This window comes from Parambassis ranga, chromosome 1 (genome assembly GCF_900634625.1).
Source record: "Parambassis ranga chromosome 1, fParRan2.1, whole genome shotgun sequence".
NCBI classification, from domain to species: domain Eukaryota; kingdom Metazoa; phylum Chordata; class Actinopteri; family Ambassidae; genus Parambassis; species Parambassis ranga.
The window spans coordinates 22,066,395-22,085,988 of NC_041022.1; the positions used below are offsets into that span (position 1 = coordinate 22,066,395).

The window sequence follows — 19,594 nt, forward strand, 5'->3', positions numbered from 1 at the left end:
CTCAGCAGGCTTAGTAGAAAACACAACTGAACCAATATGGACACCGGTGGTGAGATCTGGACTTGTTTTGTTCTTGTATCCATTTGTGTCTGTTTCGGTACTGGAAGTCCAATAGGTGAGTAAAAAATGGACCCATGTGGAACAGATTTTATTTCAAACCATAAACTGGGAGGAACAGGGCTGTTAGAGTTCAGCTACAATTAAGGATGGTTTACAGAAATCCAGAAATCGTTTTGAAAAATGTCAGTAGAGACACATCATTTAATGATTTTACCCAAAATAGATATTATGTTTAGATCACCCTGTGTGATGCCGCCCAGTCTGCCCGTGTCTAAAACCGGCACTGCGTGACAAATGAACGAGAGTGTACTGCTTCCCACACAGCATATAGCGAAGCAGGATATAGTCCATTAGTGATGGGCTGTTTTAAGAAAGGAGGTTCTTATGGTTCAGCTCACTAAAAAGAGCAGACTCTTTTGGCTCCCATTTGGTTCCTTATGTTTTTGTTGTTCAACGTGACAAAGTTACTTTTTTAAGTTTGATCACTTTTGCATTTTGTCAGTGCTCTCAGCCCTAGAAGTAGCATGAGGTGGTGTCTACAACCCACACAAGTTACTCAGGTAGTGCAGCTCATCCAGGATGGCACATCAATGAGAGCTGAGGCCCGACGTCCACAAATGTAGCTCTTAGCGTAAGTTCAATCAGGAAGGCTCTGTTTCCCATCATTCACCATTTATCCCTATCCACTTCCTAATCTCTCTCCTTCTATCCCTCACTCCGCTGCTCCCCCTCTCTTCCGCTCTCTTAGTCAGGTGCTTAATAGAAAGCACCTCCCTCACCAATCAGCTGTCACTTTCCGTCCCTCTCCTGACCAATCACAGCTCAGCACGAAATTTAAAAGTCTCCATCTCCTCTCCAGCTGTCTTCTGATCGAACCCGGCAACCCTCCTCCACCCCAAGCACCACCAGGTCCACGCCAGTTCAGGCCTCCTATCTCCTGCCCTCCAGCTCTCCACCACCACCAGGTCTAGACCCCGTGGGGATCTTCTGATCCAGCGGCCTCTCCTCTTGTGTTTTTCCCCCTTTTCGGATGTGGTCTTCACAACGAGGTCTAGGACGCCAATGCACATTTAAACTTTGTACTTAATAAATATTTCTCATTCAGTTCGCTGAGTCTCTCATGATTGAAGTGGGGCTTGTTCTTATATGGTTCCACATCCAGACCTCCATGGGTTAACAATTTTGATGATATTGATCATTTGTATGTTATTTTGTTCTCAATGTATTCTAATATGTAATGAATGAAGATTTTCAACTGGAATATTTCATTCATTGAGATCTAGGAGGTGCTCCCTTCCATATTTTTTGAGCAGTGTATTAAGTTCACCAAGCATCTTAACACTTAGATTTAACAATTATATCCAGATGGAAAAAAAAAGATTCGTTTTGGATTTAATTTTTAAGTGTGTATCTAACAAGATTTGTTTGAATATTCAATATATCAGAGTATCAGCTGCTGAATGTACTCACACCGTTTAAGGGAAAATGAAACCTGGCTCTCATCTTTGGTACAGTCCACCATCAGTGAAACCTTGAACGCGTTACAACCTGCCATAAAACGAGATTGCTGGGAAGGAGGGTGAGGTAAATCACACACACTTCTTAATACCTGTGACTTAGGTGATCAGATCACTGTTGGTTTTCAGGCTTAGTAGAAAACACAACTGAACCAATATGGACACCGGTGGTGAGATCTGGACTTGTTTTGTTCTTGTATCCATTTGTGTCTGTTTTGTTACTGGAAGCCCAATAGGTGAGTAAAAAATGGACCCATGTGGAACAGATTTTATTTCAAACCATAAACTGGGAGGAACAGGGCTGTTAGATTTCAGCTACTATTAAGGATTGTTTACAGAAATCCAGAAATCGTTTTGAAAATTGTCAGTAGACACATACAGGCACGTTTCTGTGTTCAAATCTGTTCTTGTAAATCATTTAATGATTTTACCCAAAATAGATATTATGGTTAGATCTGTGCTTAGAAACACATTGTGTATCAGTCACACATTGTTCCAGCTTTGACCAAACTGTTTTTGAACATAACTCTCTAACAACAGAAGTGATTTTATGCCTTATTTTACCTGGTAATCAAAACCCATATCACACCCCTAAGATTCAGCCTTTCAAAGTCCACTGCCTGCACTTTTATTCCACTTTATTGTTTTAACCTTCAAATGAAAATATATGATGTGCCGCCGCTTTGGCAGCTGCTGATAAGCCAACACAATAATGCAGTTGTATATCATAATATAGTCTTAATAGAGTCATCTGAGTATATTTTGTTTTAGTTCCTGGTCTCTCAGTTAATGCAACACACCAAATGAAGACACTTATATTTAATATTGTGCAAACTTGACAAATAAATATTATCACAATTAAGAAATAATCCAGCATATAATGTAGCAATGTGCCTATCACAGAGAAGATCAGTCTGATGGCTTAAACTTTGGAAATGTTTCCGTCACTTTGTTGAGTCTGCCTGATGGTTCCCTTCTGGCTGAGCACCACTCTTCTGCTGTTGGACCAAATTCAACCATGCAACATTCAATTCCATTTTATTTGCATAGTGCTTTTTACAGCGAGACTACAGAAACACAGGGCCTTATACCAGGCAAGCTATCAAGGGATTACTTTTAGCCATCCTACTCTAATGTTTCTTCTGTATTGTGTCTGTTTCTTAAGGTACTTCAACCATAAATTGTGCTGGGGTGAGCGATTCTCTGCATGTGGGTGCAGTTGATGAAGGATACACAGGTAACGTCCCTTTAAACGTCTAATGATGAGTCATACCATTCCTATGTCCATCACCTGTGAGGTATATTCTGTCCTCTTGACCCATGGTGCTACAGGGGATGTAGAGCTGGTGAGTGGTATTGAAGCAGGCAGCATAGTGAAGCTGGTGCCATACCTCTTTCCTGTCCACCTTGAATACCTGGAGCTGAGCTTCACACCCGGGGACACCAGCGCAACTGTTCACACCAAGAAGCCACTGGATGCAGATACGCTGGCGTCTGTGAGTTGCTGCAGATCTGTCTCACAGATGTTATATATTATGTATAATATCATTATGTTTATATTATTTTATGTGCAGCAGTTTGTCTGATTATACAAATAACACACTATGATCCTGTTTTTTTTAGAGTGACAGTACCTTGCATTATTCTATCATGTGTGATGGTGATATTAAGGTGGGTACATTTTCCAAAGCTTCACTTAGTAAGCAGTAAAACTAGAAACGGAAATAAATAAAATGGTGTGTTTACTTTTGCAGTACAACAATCCTCGGACACTCAAAATCAACGATCTCAATGACAACAGTCCAATATTTGAAAAGACGCACTATGCCACCACTGTCTCTGAGGTGAATCTTTTCAATAGGGATGATACACAACATTGCTTTCAGAGGAACAGGGATGTGACTAAATTTAGTGTGAGTGTTTCATTTAGTCTTGTCTTCTTTCAGACTCAAAGTGTGGACACAGAGGTTCTTCGAGTGAAAGCTGTGGATGCAGACAGCACTGCAGCAAACAACAGAGTGACATATTCCATGGTAATAACATGTGCCGTGTTTTAAAAAGCTGCAACAAATGTTACCGTTTATCCAAGTGCAGGCAGAAAAAGGTCAATCAGGGTTTTTAGTGTTATGATGAGTAATAATATTCTGTGTGAGTAGAACAGGCAGAACAGGCTGACTAACTCGTAGTCCTACTCTAAGGCCTATGCTGCTGGGGGACAGAAACATGATCCACTGAGCAGTTCCCCCACCTCCTCAACACCACCACCGTTTTGTGAAAGGTGCTATATAAATAAATAACATTGAAGTGAATTGATTTTGATGGACACGTTCTTTTGTTAGGAACCACCTTCAGAGGCCTTTGTTTTGATCAACTCAGGGGCTTTTATTTTGAAAAGACGTTTGAACTACAATCAAGTCAAAAAGTACAACTTCACAGTGACAGCCCAGGTAGGTGCAACATGTACAACATACCAGAACAGGAGAGGCACTGTGACTGTTGTAATGAGTGTGAGTGTGTGTGACTGCAGGATAACTGGGGGCTGAGTGACACGGCATCTGTGGTGATCGATGTGGAGGACTTTGACAACTTGAACCCCTTTTTCAGCCACAGTCTGTACCATGCCTTTATTCCAGAAAATCAGGTGAGTCTTTGTGCTTTCATTTTGACATGACTGAATCTGAATGATAGTGAGTGAGTTTTAAATTTTGTGTTTTGTAAATCAGGCCGGAGTTTTCCGCACCATTCAGCCAGAAGCAATAAAGGCTCAGGATGGGGACACTGGGATCAACATGACTTTAACTTACAGCATCACTAGTGGTAAATAATCATCTTTGAAAAAAACAGAAAACATGAACAATTTTCAAAATATATATACATAAATAGGCCTAAACCATGAAAAACCTGTTTGTATAGTGTCTCCAGAAAAGTATGAGAGAAACTTTGGCATTGACACCAGCAGTGGAGTTCTGTCTGTGGTGACCGCCATCGACAGAGACGAGATGGACAGCAGCCTGATCTCTGTTTATATCAAGGTATCTTAATGATTCAGGAAGACTTCGGCAAATGTATTTTACTGAATTTCAGTGTCTGTGATCATAGTTTACCACATAAATACTCTGTCCCTCTCTGCAGGCAGCTCAAACAGACGACAGCCTGAAGACGGCTGTGGCTGTGGTGTCCGTCACTGTTGAGGATGTGAATGATAACGTTCCAGAGTTTGATCAGGCCAGCTACTCTGTAACACTTCTGGAAAACTCTCCTGTTGACACTGTTGTGTTTAAAACTGTGGTCACTGACCTGGACCAGGTAGACCGAGCTTAAAACTGCATGATGTTTAGTGAGAGTGCTGTCAGTAAGCCCCTCTCTCTCCTGTTAAGGTTACATAATTTCAGCGTATGCCTTCCTATCTGTGTATCTGTTGTGCAGGGAGGATTTGTGGGAACTCTGCAGATTGTCCCGGAATCTGCTCCTTTCTCAATCAGCTCTGATGGGACAGTCAGAGTGAAAAACTCCACAGCTCTGGACAGAGAGGCCACAGAAAAGATCACATTTCAGGTAAATCAGAAAATGTTATATTATTGTTACCCAGCAGACCCGGTCTTTACAATATGTTCGTCAGCCTCGTATGTTTTTCTTGTACTCTTTTACCTTTACTTCCTTGTTTGAGAGTGACAGAGCAGGAGCCAGTGTTTACTGGACATACACTGCAACATGTGCTGTTTTTTGTCTTTCCTTCTTGACTTAAAGATCGAAGCAAGGGAGAGAGATCCACCCAACAATGCTGTGACCGCACAAGTCAGTGTGACTCTTCTGGATGAGAACGACAATAATCCCACATTCACCAGCAGTGTGTATGAGGGGAAAGTGTTTGCAAATCAGACTGTGGGAATGTTGCTAGTCCAGGTAATTTGTGGCTAGATTTTTAATAGATGTTTTCTTTAACATCATATATTACAATTTGTTTCAAATAATTTACTTTCTGTTTGTCAGCTACACAATTTAAAGGGAATGGGCACTGTTTACGTTGTTATGACAGGCTTTCCATTTAAACTTGTGATCACTTCCAGCAGAAGCTTGTTCAGGATACTTTTTAAGGATCCTTTCTTTTAACCCTTTACTTCAGATTAGTTCAGATTCAGGACACACCCACCTGCCATATAAAACCCAGAGTTGTACAAGTTAACAGATCTAGTGTGTGATTGCTAAAGTCTGCCATTACATAACCATTGTATCCCGGGATATTGTGTTTGTGTTTTGGTATGTGATCTGATGGTCATTTGTATTATATAACTCAAAGGTGTTGGCAGAGGATCCTGATGATGGTGTCAATGGGCAGATCAAGTACACTATTGACTTCGGCAACCATGAAAGATACTTCTCAATGGATGAAAACACCGGAGAGATCTCACTGGCGGAGACCATCCCTCTACAGGAAAACAGGATTTTGGAGTTCCCTCTCTACATAACAGCCAGAGACGGTAGATTTGCTGTAATTCATGTGATTATTCATGTGATTATTTAGCCTGTTCATTCAGTCCCACAGTCAATAATGTTCCACTTTCGCAGAATATTTGTTGTCTCTGTAACATCAATTACTTCACATTTAGCCATATTTTATGGATGTTTTAGTTCATAGAAACATTAGTGTGGCTAGTATGCTTCACAAAATAATTTGTTGTGGTGGTTTCCAACAGTGTCTAAAAACCTGCGCCTACTAACTTTAATAACTGTAATTTCCTTGTTGAAAATGTTAATCTCGTTTGAGTGTTAAAACACCACAGATGTCTTAGTTTAAAGAAAGCCGCTCATTACAGCCAAAAAGTTCCTCACGTGAAAAGGTGAGGACCACAGATGTCGTCTGACACTATAAAACCTAGTTTTCTTGAAGCACACTAAGACTTTTTACTAAGTTAGAAAGTTATCCAAATATCGGCACCAGAGTAAGCAGGCACTGACTGCAGCTGTTTCACACTCATTCATTGTCTATCCTTCCTTTCCTCTAGGGGGCAGCATATCCCGGTCATCTTCAGCACAGGTGAACATTCGTGCCCCAGGTTCCTCAAAACCTCAGTTTTTACAAAAGATTTACACAGGCACTGTAAAGGAGGAGCAAGACCCCGGTGTTACCATTCTTAGGGTAAGTTTCTCTCATGTAATATGAAGTTTTATGACCAAGCCTCAGTGGTGATTCTACAAATCAGCTGACATTGAACACCGTCTACTCAATCATGTTAACATTCAGTCACATTCTGAATTTTTAGGTCGACTTCCTCGCTATACCTGCTGAGAGCCCTGTGACTCTACGAGTTGAGACAGAATCTGACAACTTTGCAATCTCCTCCACTGGTGATTTAACCACAAAACAGAAGCTGGACTATGACGAGGCCCCACACCACTACTCTGTGGAAATCACCATCTCAGATGGTGTCAACACTGACAGAGCAGTTGTGGAGGTTGAAGTCACTGACGTCAATGATAACAGCCCTGTTTTTGCACCGAGTTCTGTCACAAAGTCTGTCCCTGAGGATGCAGAGCCAGGAACCAATGTGACAGTAGTTCCAGCTACAGACAAAGACAGTGGCTTCAACAAGGAGATCAGATACTCACTGAGAGGAGGAGAGGGAAAGTTCTCCATTGATCCTGTGTCTGGGATCGTCAGTGTGGCTGGAGCACTAGACAGGGAGACTGAGGCACAGTATAATCTACAGGTAGTGGCTGAAGACCAGGGTCGTCCAGCCAGGTCTGCCACAGCCACCCTGCTGGTCCATGTGTCTGACATCAATGACAATGCTCCAAAGTTCACTGAGGCTGGGTATCAGATTGAAGTCTTAGAAACAGAGGTGGTTGGAGCAAGCTTGCTCACTCTATTAGCTGTGGATCCTGATGAAGGTGCAAATGGGAGAGTGAGGTACAGCATCTTCCATCAAAGCCCCTCATCAGACCCAGATGCTTTTCAGTTGGAGGCTTCCAGTGGGATCCTGCAGCTGGCCCAGCTTTTGGACTACAGCGAGGTGAAGGAGTACACTCTGAAGGTTCAGGCCTTTGATGGGGGTGATCCCTATATGGTTGCAAACACCTCTGTTGTGGTGAAGGTGAAGGATGTGAACAACAACCCACCTGAGTTCAGTAAAGAAAGCTATGATGTGGCTGTCTCTGAGAACCTGGCAGGTGGTGCATCCATCCTGACCCTGGAGGTCACTGACAAGGATGAGGTGAGCTACATCAGCTGCTTCTTTCGTCACTGATGAAGGGCTGACGGTGAAACTGAGATATTTTTAAAACATTTCCTCTTCCTCAGGGTGGATTCTCCAATGGTTACTTCATCTATACCAGTGATACCTTTGACATCAACAAACAGGGTGTTGTCAAACTGAAGACAGGCGCCACTTTGGACAGAGAGACAAAGGACAATTACATACTACAGGTACGCTTGAACAGAATGATTCTACTTCCTGTTTTTGTATGTTCCATTTGTTCTTGCTGATTTAGTGTTGTTTTCTGTTTGTGTGTGTTCAGGTTGTGGCAGTGGATCATGTCACTGACGGTCTGAGATCCACAGCTCAGCTCAACATCACCGTCCTGGACTACAATGACAACGCTCCACAGTTCCCCAGCATCCCTGACCCCCTGCAGATCCCTGAGGGCCGCTACTCGGAGGAAACTCCAAGAGAAGTCTTTGCCATTGTGCCCACTGACGCTGACCTCGGGCTCAATGGAGAAGTCACCGTCTCCCTCAGCTCTCCACACCCGCTCTTCAAATTCAGAGAGGTGAGGAACATAAATGATTCATTTAACAATTTTGTCAATAGGCCTGATTGGAAAATTGATCCCAGACTGTCACAAATTGTCATTTTTGTCAACACAAATGCATGTCTGAATCGTCTAGGCCTTAGTGTACAGAATGTTGTTTTCATGTGTTGTATTGCAGGATGGGATGTTGCTGGCTGTTGGGGATTTGGATCGTGAGAGGAGGGACAGTTACGACCTGGTTGTTAGGGCTTCAGACAAAGGCACCCCACAGAGGCAGGTAAGAGATGCAGCTGGGAGGAGTGTAATGATGACTGGACTCTTCCAGACTATCACAATGTGTGTCTCATTACTGAAATTTACACAATCCAGAACACCACCACCATCAGAGTGAGCCTCATTGACGTCAACGATAACAGACCCGAGTTCAGCTCCAGCAGGTACGTCAGCAGCATCCTGCTGAAAGACGCAGAGAAAGGGAAGCTGCTGCTGACGATGTCCGCCACTGACCAAGACATCGGGAACAACTCGCTTATCACCTACAGGTCAGTTTGTGTCAACTCAGCAGCAGCTAAGATCCTTAACTTGACTCTAGCTCTGCAAATAATTAGCATTATGGTTTGATTACATAATGTCCTTGTTAACTGTATCTGTATTTTTTTTTGTAGTTTTTCTGAAGGAAGTTCTCCATATTTGGCCTTAAACAGTGAGAGTGGGGAAGTGACTTTGACCTCTGACCTTTCTGACATAACAGAAGACACCACTCTGCAGCTGACTGCCATGGCCAAAGACCATGGCCAGCCTCCTCTCAACTCCACAGGTTAGTGTGGTGGCATCTGGTGTCACTTTTTAAAGGGAAAACTATCAGTCTTAGCATGTTTTTATGTTTTCATGCAGCTGCTGTGGTGGTGAATCTGAGGGTTGTCAGTCTGGTGGAGAATGTGGCCTTCCAGAGCTCCTCTTACAACTTCAACCTGCCTGAGAACCAGCCGGCGGGGGTGCTTGTGGGGAGGGTCTTTGCCTCTGCAGGAAGCAACATTTACAAAGTCACCTATGCACTGAAAACACACACTGACCTGTTCTCTGTCGATGCCAATGGAGCTATCACGACCACAGCACAGCTGGACAGAGAAAAGCAGGAGTGGTACATCCTGGAGGCGGAGGCTGTGGACACACGGAGCCCCCCGACATCAGCAACAGCGGTGGTACGTCCTGTAAAATGCAGCTGTTTTAACAATGACATTGCATGCTAAGCTCAAATGTATATGATTAGCATGAGCTAATGGGTGGGGTCATTTGGCCACAGCAGGGTGGATGAACCTCCAGTCTTCATGTGGTATGAACAGGCTGATGTATTGTGACTGTTTTTTCTGTCTCAGGTCAGAGTTCAGGTGGAGGACGTGAACGAGCCTCCGCAGTTTCCCCCTGAGGTTTACAAAGCCTCTGTGTTCAGCATCGCCCCATACAAAACCCCCATCATCTACGTCAAGGTGAACACATCCAGCTTCTATCACTTCCATGTATCAGGAAATATTGATACTATGTCGAGAATCTGTTGTATGATTATTGTCGCAGTTATCAAGGATAGGTGTGTACTTTGAACTACTGTGTGGTTAATGTGTCAGTGAGCTGCCGTGAGATATGCAACATCATAAAGAAGCTGGAGGGAACAGATCCGTCCTATCAGAGGGGAGCCTATCAGCACTGAAAACATTTGAAATGACAAAGTTATGCAGTTTTAATGATTTTAATTTGAATGTGTTGCCATTGGGTTGCTCCTTTTGCTGACAGTCTAAGCACATTTAATAAAAAAAAAGAAAGCACATTATGTAACATTCATCTGTAGCCAAAGAAGAATGTTTCATTTGTTTTTCATTTTTTATTTTTTTACCATGGCCCCTCCAGGCTTCAGACCCGGATGTTGGGGAGGAGGGTCAGCTGGTCTACAGCCTGTCAGGAGGCAGTTCTCACTTTGACGTGGAGCTATCCTCAGGTCTGGTGTACGTGGTTTCAGCAGCAGGCCTGGCGGGACAGACAGCTGCAGTGGAGGTGAAAGCTACGGACCCCAGAGGACTGTCTGCTACAGCCAGGGTGGAGGTGGGAGGCAAACCAAAATGAGACATGTGCATGCTAAATAACACTAAGACATTCAGGTTTCAGGTAGTTCTGCAAATGTATCCACTCAGGATGCAAAATCTACTGAGCAGTGAACAGATTAACATGGAACGATCTCTTCTCTGCCCCCAGGTGGCGGTTCAGGGAAGTGCAAGCAGCAGTAACCTGGTGATTATCTCACTTAATCGGCCTGCTAACACTGTGGAGAAAAAGGTTCCTGAGCTGGAGAAGTAAGACAATGATTACAATCATTTTCTGATTTATTTTACAAATGTATTTGCTATAATTTATGTTTGTATCCACTCAGGTCTTTGGGTAAAGCTCTGGGATGGACTGTGAACATCATCCAGGTGTCCAGTGCTAACGGAGGAACCCCCGAGTCCAGAATGCTGAGGGAGTCTGTCAGGACTTTGGTCAGCTTTGTTGCTGTGGATGGAGGGGAAGTTGTTTCCTCTGAGGTAGTCATAAAGTAAGAGTCCAGACGGTACTAATCATCTGTCCATCAATCGACCATTTCTTTGAAAGATATTTAAAGTTGTAACACATTTGATAAGTTAAGATTTTGTAACACTTAAGTACCTAACCAGTTCCTTGAGTTGACTCAAACACCGTCTGTCTGATCCACCAGGAGACTGCAGAGCCAGTCAGCTGCTGTGATGGCAGAGCTAACCCTGGTGTTTGGTGAGGGGATTCATTTTGACATTGAGACGAAGCCTGAGACGTCCTCCTCTAACCAGGATGTGGCCATCGCTCTGGGTGTCCTGCTGGGATTGAGTATCACTGTCATATTGATCATCAGGTGAGACTGGGATTTTGTCCCATTCATCTTTGCAGATCCTCTCCAAGTCATTAATGTTTTGTGGGTGATGTTTGTCAACTCGAACCTTCAGCTCCCTCCACAGATTTTCTATGGGATTAAGGTCTGGGGACTGACTAGGCCATTCCAAAACCTTAATATGCTTCTTCTTGATCAATCCTTTGTTGCCTTGGCTGTGTGTTTTGGATCATTGTCATGCTGGAATACCCACCCACCACCCAGGTTAATGCCCTGCTTGAGGGAAGGAGGTTCTCACTTGATGGTCAATGTCAATGTCAGCTTTATTTATATAGCACATTTATAAGGGCGTCGCCCACCAAAGTGCTTAACATTAAAATACATAAAACTGATAAATACATAAAAGAAATAAACTGCAGTAAAATACAATAAAACAAACATACAATCATGAAACATAAAATCCCCAAGAGCTGCCAATACTCAGGCAAAGGCCAAGGTGAACAAGTGAGTCTTAAGTAGAGATTTAAAAGTGGTGAGGCCATTTGCCGACCGCACAGCTAGAGGCAGAGCGTTCCACAGAGTGGGAGCCACGACTGAGAAGGCCCGGTCACCTCTAGTTTTTAAAAGAGATCGGGGGACCTCCAGAGCCATTTGGTTAGCAGACCTAAGAGCTCTGGGAGGGCCGATGCAATACCAAGAGGTCTGATAAATAGTCTGGGGCCAGCCCATGCAAGCACTTAAAAACGAATAAAAGAATCTTAAAATCAATTCTGTGCTTCACCAGTAGCCAGTGAAGTGAGGAAAGCACTGGCGTGATGTGCTCGTGCTTTTTTGTCCCAGTGAGAAGGCGACCAGCTGCAGACGGTGAAGCTCTGACTGTCCAATTCCAATATATAGGGAGTTACAGTAGTCTAAGTGAGAGGTTATAAAAGCGTGGATGACTTTCTCTAAGTCACTCTGACTAAGGTATGGCTTTACCTTAGCAATAAGCCTTAGTTGAAAGAAGCTGGACTTGACCACTGAGCTCACCTGCTTGTCCAATTTAAAAGCACCATCTACAATCACCCCGAGATTCCTTGCATGAGTTTGTATGTTTGGCGCCAGTGGGCCAAGGGAGCTGGCAAGGACCTGGACTGGGTCGGGGAGACCAAACAAGACAACCTCAGTTTTGTTTTTGTTTAATTTCAGAAAGTTTAGGTCCATCCATTTCTTAATATCACTCATGCAGTTTAGCAGTGATTGGAGGGAGTCTTTGGCAGAAACTGGGCAGAGACCATACACCTGCACGTCGACAGCAAAGCAATGGAAGGGGCTTCCTGAATATGGACCCCAGGGGTAGCATGTACAGAGAGAACAACAGCGGGCCCAGAACCAACCCCTGGGGCACCCCGCAGGTCAGAGGGGCCACTGAGGAAGAAAGCTGCCCTATCTGAACTGAGAAGGATCTGTCTGTCAGATAGGATTCAAACCACTTTAGGGCAGTGTCTTTTATGCCGACATAGTGCTCTAAGCGAGCCAAGAGAATCCTATGGTTTACCGTGTCAAAAGCCGCTGTCAGGTCGGGGAGAATTAAAATGGCACAGTTGCCAGAGTCAAGGGTTAGCAAGAGATCATTAAAAACTTTTAAAAGAGCAGTTTCAGTGCTGTGGAGAGGCCTAAAACCAGATTAAAACGGTTCACAGACATTGGCTGTTTTTAAAAATTCTTGGATTTGAGTAAGAACAGCTTTCTCTAAAACCTTTGAGATAAAAGGGAGCTTGGAAATTGGTCTAAAATTGGTTAAAACCGAGGGGTCTAGGCCTTTCTTTTTTAAAAGAGGCTGCACCGTGGCATGGTTAAAAGAGGATGGAACAGATCCAGAGCTCAGACACAGATTTATAAATTGTAAGCTAAAAGTGTCAACTGTGCAGAAGACCTCTTTAAAAAGACGGGATGGAATGCTGTCAGATTGGCAAGTGGCGGCCGTAAATTTTTAACAATCTCAGTGAGGTGAGATAGTGAGACAGGCTCGAATTTGTCAAAGACAGCGGAGCTGGGAGAAAGAGCTGAGGGGATCGTATGTGAGACGGCGAACGGATTGAGGATTGAGCCCAGACCGCCTTTAAGCTGGATGCGTTCAGACCTATTTTCAAATCTGGCTAGCACACAGTTGTGTCCGCACTCAATCCGGCTTCATCCAGCGTGTTTGCTGTTCTCCAAACCACTAGGTGGCGCCTCGTAATATGGCTAATAATGTGGCAAGCCGGATTCGCTAGCCACATTTGTGTTCACACCTGAGCCACATTTGAGCCAATCCTGCTAGATCCACCTCTCAAGGGTGGATCCAGCCGGCTTGAAATCAAACTGGATTCAGCTGGATTGGAGGTGTTCACACTCGGAAAAAAACACATCTGGATTGATCTGGATGCGGCCAAATCCTGCTTAAGCCACATTTTTTTCCCCAGTGTGAACGGGGCCTAAAAGAGTCAATGGCACTCAGAAAGTCTCTGACCAGAGGTCTGCTCTCACAGCAGACATGCACATTAAAATCACCAACGGTCAGAAAGTGATCATATTTAAGAGTGACACCCGACACAAAGTCCCGAACAAAGTCTTTGTTAATTTTTGGTGGCCGATAGACCACCGCACAGAGACAGTCACGGGGAGCTTTACCTCGAGCTTTACCTTTCAGCAGCGCCAGATTTAAATTAAGAGTGTCAGTCGAGGGCGAAGCAAGCTTCAGTGAGCGGAGATTCTGATGATCCACACCACGTCTACCTGTCCGTGGCCGCCGGCTGGCAGGAGGCAGCAGCAGCTGAGCGGGGTCCACCACACAGCCGACGCCGTGGTAGCTGTCGACCTCCGGGAACACCGGTCGGATCCATCGGGCCCTGATCGCCAGTGAGTGTAAAGCAGGGTCATCCAGCAAAAGCAGATCACGACTAGGCACGCGAGCAGATCTCAGGAGAGCCTCGATCCTCACCCGGACACCACCGCGTCTCCCCCGTCTCCTTCGGCGTTTCTTGCGGGTGAGATACACAGGAGGGCGCCTCAGGAAGGCCGGTATTTCCTCAAGGAACGGAGGAGAGCTAGTCACCGGGTCAGTTTTAAGCTGATTGCAGAAGCATCCGATCTCAAGCAGAGTTTGCCGATCGTATGTGAGAAGCGAGAACACCTCTTGACAGCACAGGTAAAGCAGCATCCACATGAAAAACACAGAGCACAGCGACAGACGGCCATAACCCCATCCACCCTCCCTGTGATGCAGTGCAGTACACCCCATGCATAATGTTTCCTCCTCCATGTTTAATAGTGGGGATGGTGTTCTTGGAGTCATAAGCAGCATTCCTCCTCCAAACAAGTTGAATTGAGTTGATGCCAAAGAGCTCGATTTTGGTCTCATCTGACCACAACACTTTCAGACAGTCCTCCTCTGAATCATTCAGATGTTCAGTGGCAAACTTCAGTACATGTGCTTTCTTGTGTGTGTTCCCAACTGTTTTCTTGGTGACTGTGGTCCCAGCTGCCTTGAGATCATTGACAGGTTCCTCCCGAGTATTTATTCTCATTATCACTGAAACTCCAAGAGGTGAGATCTTGCATGGAGCTGCAGACTGAGGGAGGCAGTTATTTTATGTTTCTTCCATTTGTGAATATTATATATGCACCAGCTGTTGTCACCTTCCCACCCAGCTGCTTGGTGATGGTCTTTAGTCCATTCCAGCCTTGCGTAGCTCCACAGTCCTGTCCCTGACAACCTTGGAAAGCTCTTTGGTCTTGGCCAGGACAGTGGACAGGAGTCTTTTATACAGGTAAGGAGCTGAGAGGGCTCCCAGTGTCCGCTCCTTACCTGTATAACATACACCTGGGAATCTGGCTGATTGATGGAGGATCAACTTACTTCATTCATGAAAATGTGAATTGATGTATAACCTTTTAAAAATATAGACTGATCATTTCTGTGTTATTGGGCAAACTTCAAATCACCTTTTCCCTAACTGTAATCATGTGTTTGTGCCATCAGGAGGAAAAGCATAGGCAGGCTCATCGACTTTTTGAAAGGACGCTGATGTGTTTGAAGTCTGCAGAACAACAACAGAAAAAAATACACATTTAAATATAATCCTGCGATAAAAGATGTTTATCAGGAACAGCACCACAGACTGTTCTTGTCGTTTGTCAACATTCTTCAAGCAGATGGAAACAACCACCACCTACAAAAAGCTCATGTGTTGTTGCTCCTCAAATTATTTATTCTTCTAAAAGTGAAATTTAATAAATTCTTCTTGAGTGATGGTTTTGGGTTAACAATAATAATAATAATGAGTTCACGTGCTGCTTGTCATACATGTGTAACAGCAGCCACAATACAAACTTAACTGGGGTGTGTATTTATTACCTAAAAGCAGGTTCATGTACCTCAGTACTGTGTACATATGCAGCAGCACTGTTATGAAAAAGCCATTTTTAAATGAACATGTTTGAGCTCTGTCACATGACGCCCTCTGGTGTCACATCAGTGTTGTGTTTTGTTTTCTAATGTTTTAAAGTTGTAAAGTTTTCAACTGTTCCTCTTGTTTAGTCCTGTTGGCTTGATGGTAGTGACCTGTGGATTTATTGTATAAAATAAACAAACAAGCTGAAAAAAACGAGCCTGTTTGAGAGACACCTGGTTATTCCCATTTCTTCTTCCCCACGTCCCAGATGCTTTAGTTAAGACACTCAGGTGGACAAAGAAGTTCAGCAAGGTGTGATTTAATTTTTCCTCACATCAGATAAGCTGTGAAGTTGATGTCAATGAGCCGAGGCATAAAATTACCACACGTTTACCATTCAGAATATTAGCATGTAGGAAAATCAAATCACTCTAAGCTGCTTCTACTGAGTGACACTGTACTGAGACTCTGCAGGCTTTTTAGTCCACCTTGTATTATTACTTTTCTGAAATGATGCACACAGAACAGAGGAAAGCAAGAAAACTCTCACAGCTCCAGATGCATTTCGGTTCATATCTCTTCTTATTAAAACAGTTTTTATTAATTTAACCTCTATTAAAATTAAATCAGAAGAAAAATCAGAACACAGCAGAAGAAGCGAAAATAAACAATAGATTATGGAATGTACTTCAGTAAAGAAAATAAAAGCTCCAGCTGGTCCAAGATGGGGGCTTTATTTCAACCACAGTCAAATAAAGCACCACTTTTTTATATATTCATATATATATAAAGATATTTATATATATATTTATATCGTTTTCATATACACCTTCAGGCAATGACTAGAGAGGATTCTTTACAGAATCAAGTTTCATGTGGTTCTCTTAATTTACAGGTAAACTTAGTTTCTGGATAATTAAACCACAGAAAAACTCAAGGCAACTTTCTTTTGCCTCGTTCATAAAGTACAAAACTGGCACAGAGGACGACCGTTTTTATACACAGTAAAAATGCAATAAAATTAAATTACATACAGAGGAGACAAAAGTTCTGTAAACCTTCCCCCGTTACAGCAAACCTAAAACAAATAAAATCACTTTCCAAAACAAATTCAAATCAGTATAAAACACGCACACACACAAAAAAAACAACTAAACAAAATCTTTTTTTGCCCTTTGAAAAAAATGTGCTGTAGCTTTTGTACGACTTGTTCTGTTTTTCTTTTTGTCAAACGATGGGGCCGGCTGCGAGTGAAATCTTGTAGAGTTTTATAGAGCAAACAACACGGCGGGAACCACTGAAGCTGGAAAAACCGACCGACTGAACATCAGCAGAAGGCAACGAACAGCAGCAGAGAAACAGCAGAAGAAGAAGTAACTGAAAAACCAGGAAAAGGTCCATTTCCTCTGAGAATAATTCAATCAGATTTCAGAGAGAGTAAAATTTAAAAGAAAAAAAGTTTAGTTGAATATCTCATGGTGGCTGTGAGTTGATTATGTCATGAAGAGGGTGGGCCTTTACCAGACAATTTGGTAACTATGGCGATGGTGGCTTCCACTGTCCGGTACAGCATGTCCAGCATGTCAGGTGGGGGGCCAGCATTCGGAAACACCTGCGAGGAGGTGTGGCCACCGCCATCTGCCCCCTCCCCCGGCAACCCGATGGCTGCTGGGAAGCCGGTGTCCTCTGAGAGCGTCGCAGCGGAACTGCTGCTGGGCACAGAGCCTGCCTCCTTCTCTTCCTTCGCCTCCTCTAAGGAGCTGGACAGTGCCTCACCTCTCCTCCCCTCCCGCTGCTCTGTCTGTTCCTCCTGCTCTTCACCTGCCGTGCCATGTAGTGGCAGTTCAGGCTCCTCCCCTTGCCCAAATCCCTCCCCTGCTTCCTGCAGCAGGGAGGAAGAGGAGGAAGAGAATGAGGAAGATGATGATGAAGAGGCCTCCATCTTCTCCTCTTTGGGGGATGAGTCCAGGTTTCCAGATGAGGCAGGAGTGGGGTCAGGGGAGGGTGGATCCTGCTCGGTGCCCGGGTCAATCAAAGAGGAGGAGTCTCGTGTCTCTGTGTCTGAGGTGCTGGTGGGTGTCAGCGCCTCCTGGTGGTCAGGTTTCGACTCACTGCAAGGTGGGAGGACGGAGGAAGAGGAGGTGGAGGCCACACAGGGTGGTGCTGCAGCATCTCCAACTCTGTCGTCCTCACTGCTCACCCTCCTTCGCTTCACTGGGGTCGCCCCTTCGTCCTCAGCTGACAGAAACACACACACAGTCAGAAGATAGTTCTAACACCAATTACTTCCAAGGTGCACAGAGTGTGAGTGTGCTGTACCTTTGGCCTTAAGGTCCTTGGCCTCGAGCTCCAGAGCACTGCGCTGCTGGACACAAACACGACAACGACCCAGCAGTTCCTGGAGGGCCGGGCAGAGAGCCGGGTCAACAGCCTGAGGCGGTTGGACAGACAGCAGCAACACCAGCGCCCTTAGGTCCTGATACACAGAGAGAGAGAGAACTAGAGATTAAAGACTGAATCAGAACAGGAAGAAAGACCTCGGCATGAGGATTGTTTCATGTGTGTTCGTACAGCATTGAGGAGGCCGCTGGTCTTGTTGAGTTCTACGCGATGAGCTGCCAGTTCAGGTTGCAAGCTGCTCTGCTCACTTAGCAGGTTGGTCACCAAAACACCGATCAGGTTGGAGCAGCTGGGAGCAGACAGTACCTGAACCTACACAGATGCAACTTTTCTGTTAGTTGATTTAAAATGGAAACAAGACGACATCATCTGAAAAACTTCAATTAGTTGTACCTTGTGCAGAAAGCAGGTGAGGAAGGAGTATGCCAGGTTGTTGTTGAGAAATGTCCTTTCATCCATCAGGATACATTTGATGTACTCGCTGAAGGCTGGATCTTCACACAGCAGCTTCACACAAGTTTTAGCCATCGCAGACTGAAAGACCAGCAACATGACCATGACTCACAACCAGTGTCTAATAACAAGGCTTGATGGCAACAATCAATGATGAGCTGTACCTGTGCCTGACAGAGCTCTGTCCACAATTTGGGGAAGAGTGCCAGATGAAGAGGAAGTCCTTCATACGCTATCAGCACACCTGAGAAAGAATCAGTGTTCATTTTTGGAGCATAAATTTAAATCCATTTGATATGTTTTTAGGTGCGAATACATACTTAGTTTGACCAGTGTGTCTGTGAATTTCTCACAGTTGATGGCAACGCGACACAGCAAGTGAATGAACTGGTGGTAGGACAGGAAGTAATCCAGTAGCATCCGGTCATACACCTCATCTTTACCCTGACGGCCACACACACACACACAGAGACTTTACTGACAGCATCAAGTAAATCACACAGCTTTCATGTGTGTCAATGTGTGGACGAACAGTGCAGATAAACCTGTCGGCACACAGCGGATGGCGTGACAGAGGTGAACGCACCTTTCTACTCTCCACCAGTGAGGGCAGCAGGCACATGTTGAGCTCCGGTCTCGGAGGTCGAATGTTGTTCTTGGCTCCCATCAGCTTTATGTTCTCTCTGCAGGGGAGGTAGGGGCCAAACGACACTGTGGACGGACAAGCCGGGAGGCATTTAAAACAGTTCAATAAATCTGCTTATAGAGTCTAAATTTACATTATTCTTTATGATACTTTTAGAAAAGAACTAAATTGGAAAGCAGTCAGACTAAGTCTGAGGAGATTAACATACAGTTTATAGTTCACTCCAGAAAACATCATCTTTTAAGAACTGAGAGAGATCAAAGACTGAAAAATAAAACCAACATTCAGTTCCACTATTGTTACTTGAAAGCAAACCAAATTCCCGAGAGAAATCATTTAAAGAAGGGAATTATTGTGGTTTCAAAGAATTATAATAAATATGATTATCCATCCGGCTTCCAATGTTCCTGTCCGTCTTGTGAATTTTATCCACAAAAATTAGTATACGTGGTAAAAAACAGGCATG

General features: G+C 44.2%; 2 protein-coding genes across 6 annotated transcripts in view; one reads left to right on the top strand and one right to left on the bottom strand.

Annotated features, from left to right (window-relative positions):
• Positions 1 to 8: 8 nt before the first annotated feature.
• On the top strand, positions 9 to 15,824 carry LOC114438630 (protocadherin Fat 4-like). Of its 2 annotated transcripts, none has more exons than XM_028410135.1 (28): positions 9 to 115; positions 2,743 to 2,814; positions 2,910 to 3,073; positions 3,201 to 3,248; positions 3,332 to 3,421; positions 3,524 to 3,610; positions 3,917 to 4,024; positions 4,105 to 4,218; positions 4,301 to 4,394; positions 4,491 to 4,609; positions 4,710 to 4,883; positions 5,004 to 5,132; positions 5,325 to 5,480; positions 5,875 to 6,055; positions 6,581 to 6,714; positions 6,839 to 7,789; positions 7,876 to 8,001; positions 8,094 to 8,345; positions 8,506 to 8,604; positions 8,697 to 8,869; positions 8,993 to 9,144; positions 9,222 to 9,529; positions 9,704 to 9,814; positions 10,230 to 10,421; positions 10,572 to 10,669; positions 10,747 to 10,908; positions 11,068 to 11,238; positions 15,218 to 15,824. In XM_028410135.1, exons 1-28 carry the CDS (start codon positions 37 to 39, stop codon positions 15,261 to 15,263), a joined length of 4,590 nt encoding a protein of 1,529 aa, XP_028265936.1. In that variant the 5' UTR covers positions 9 to 36; the 3' UTR covers positions 15,264 to 15,824. The 2 variants fall into 2 exon arrangements, with proteins under 2 accessions (XP_028265936.1, XP_028265928.1); XM_028410127.1 differs by lacking the exon at positions 9 to 115 and adding an exon at positions 1,679 to 1,813.
• A 520-nt stretch (positions 15,825 to 16,344) lies between these two features.
• Positions 16,345 to 19,594, bottom strand: part of LOC114438487 (ubiquitin carboxyl-terminal hydrolase 34-like) — a 33,791-nt gene continuing 30,541 nt past the window's right edge. For 3 of the 4 annotated variants that reach the window (XM_028409883.1, XM_028409913.1, XM_028409903.1), the window contains exons 72-78: positions 19,069 to 19,193; positions 18,803 to 18,926; positions 18,647 to 18,726; positions 18,423 to 18,563; positions 18,201 to 18,341; positions 17,949 to 18,105; positions 16,345 to 17,867 (exon numbers count right to left, since the gene is read on the bottom strand). In XM_028409883.1, coding sequence (XP_028265684.1) covers positions 17,128 to 17,867; positions 17,949 to 18,105; positions 18,201 to 18,341; positions 18,423 to 18,563; positions 18,647 to 18,726; positions 18,803 to 18,926; positions 19,069 to 19,193 — 1,508 coding nt within the window. In that variant the 3' untranslated portion in view covers positions 16,345 to 17,127. The remainder of the gene's footprint in view (positions 17,868 to 17,948; positions 18,106 to 18,200; positions 18,342 to 18,422; positions 18,564 to 18,646; positions 18,727 to 18,802; positions 18,927 to 19,068; positions 19,194 to 19,594) is intronic. The other variant, XM_028409893.1, reaches the window with a different exon arrangement.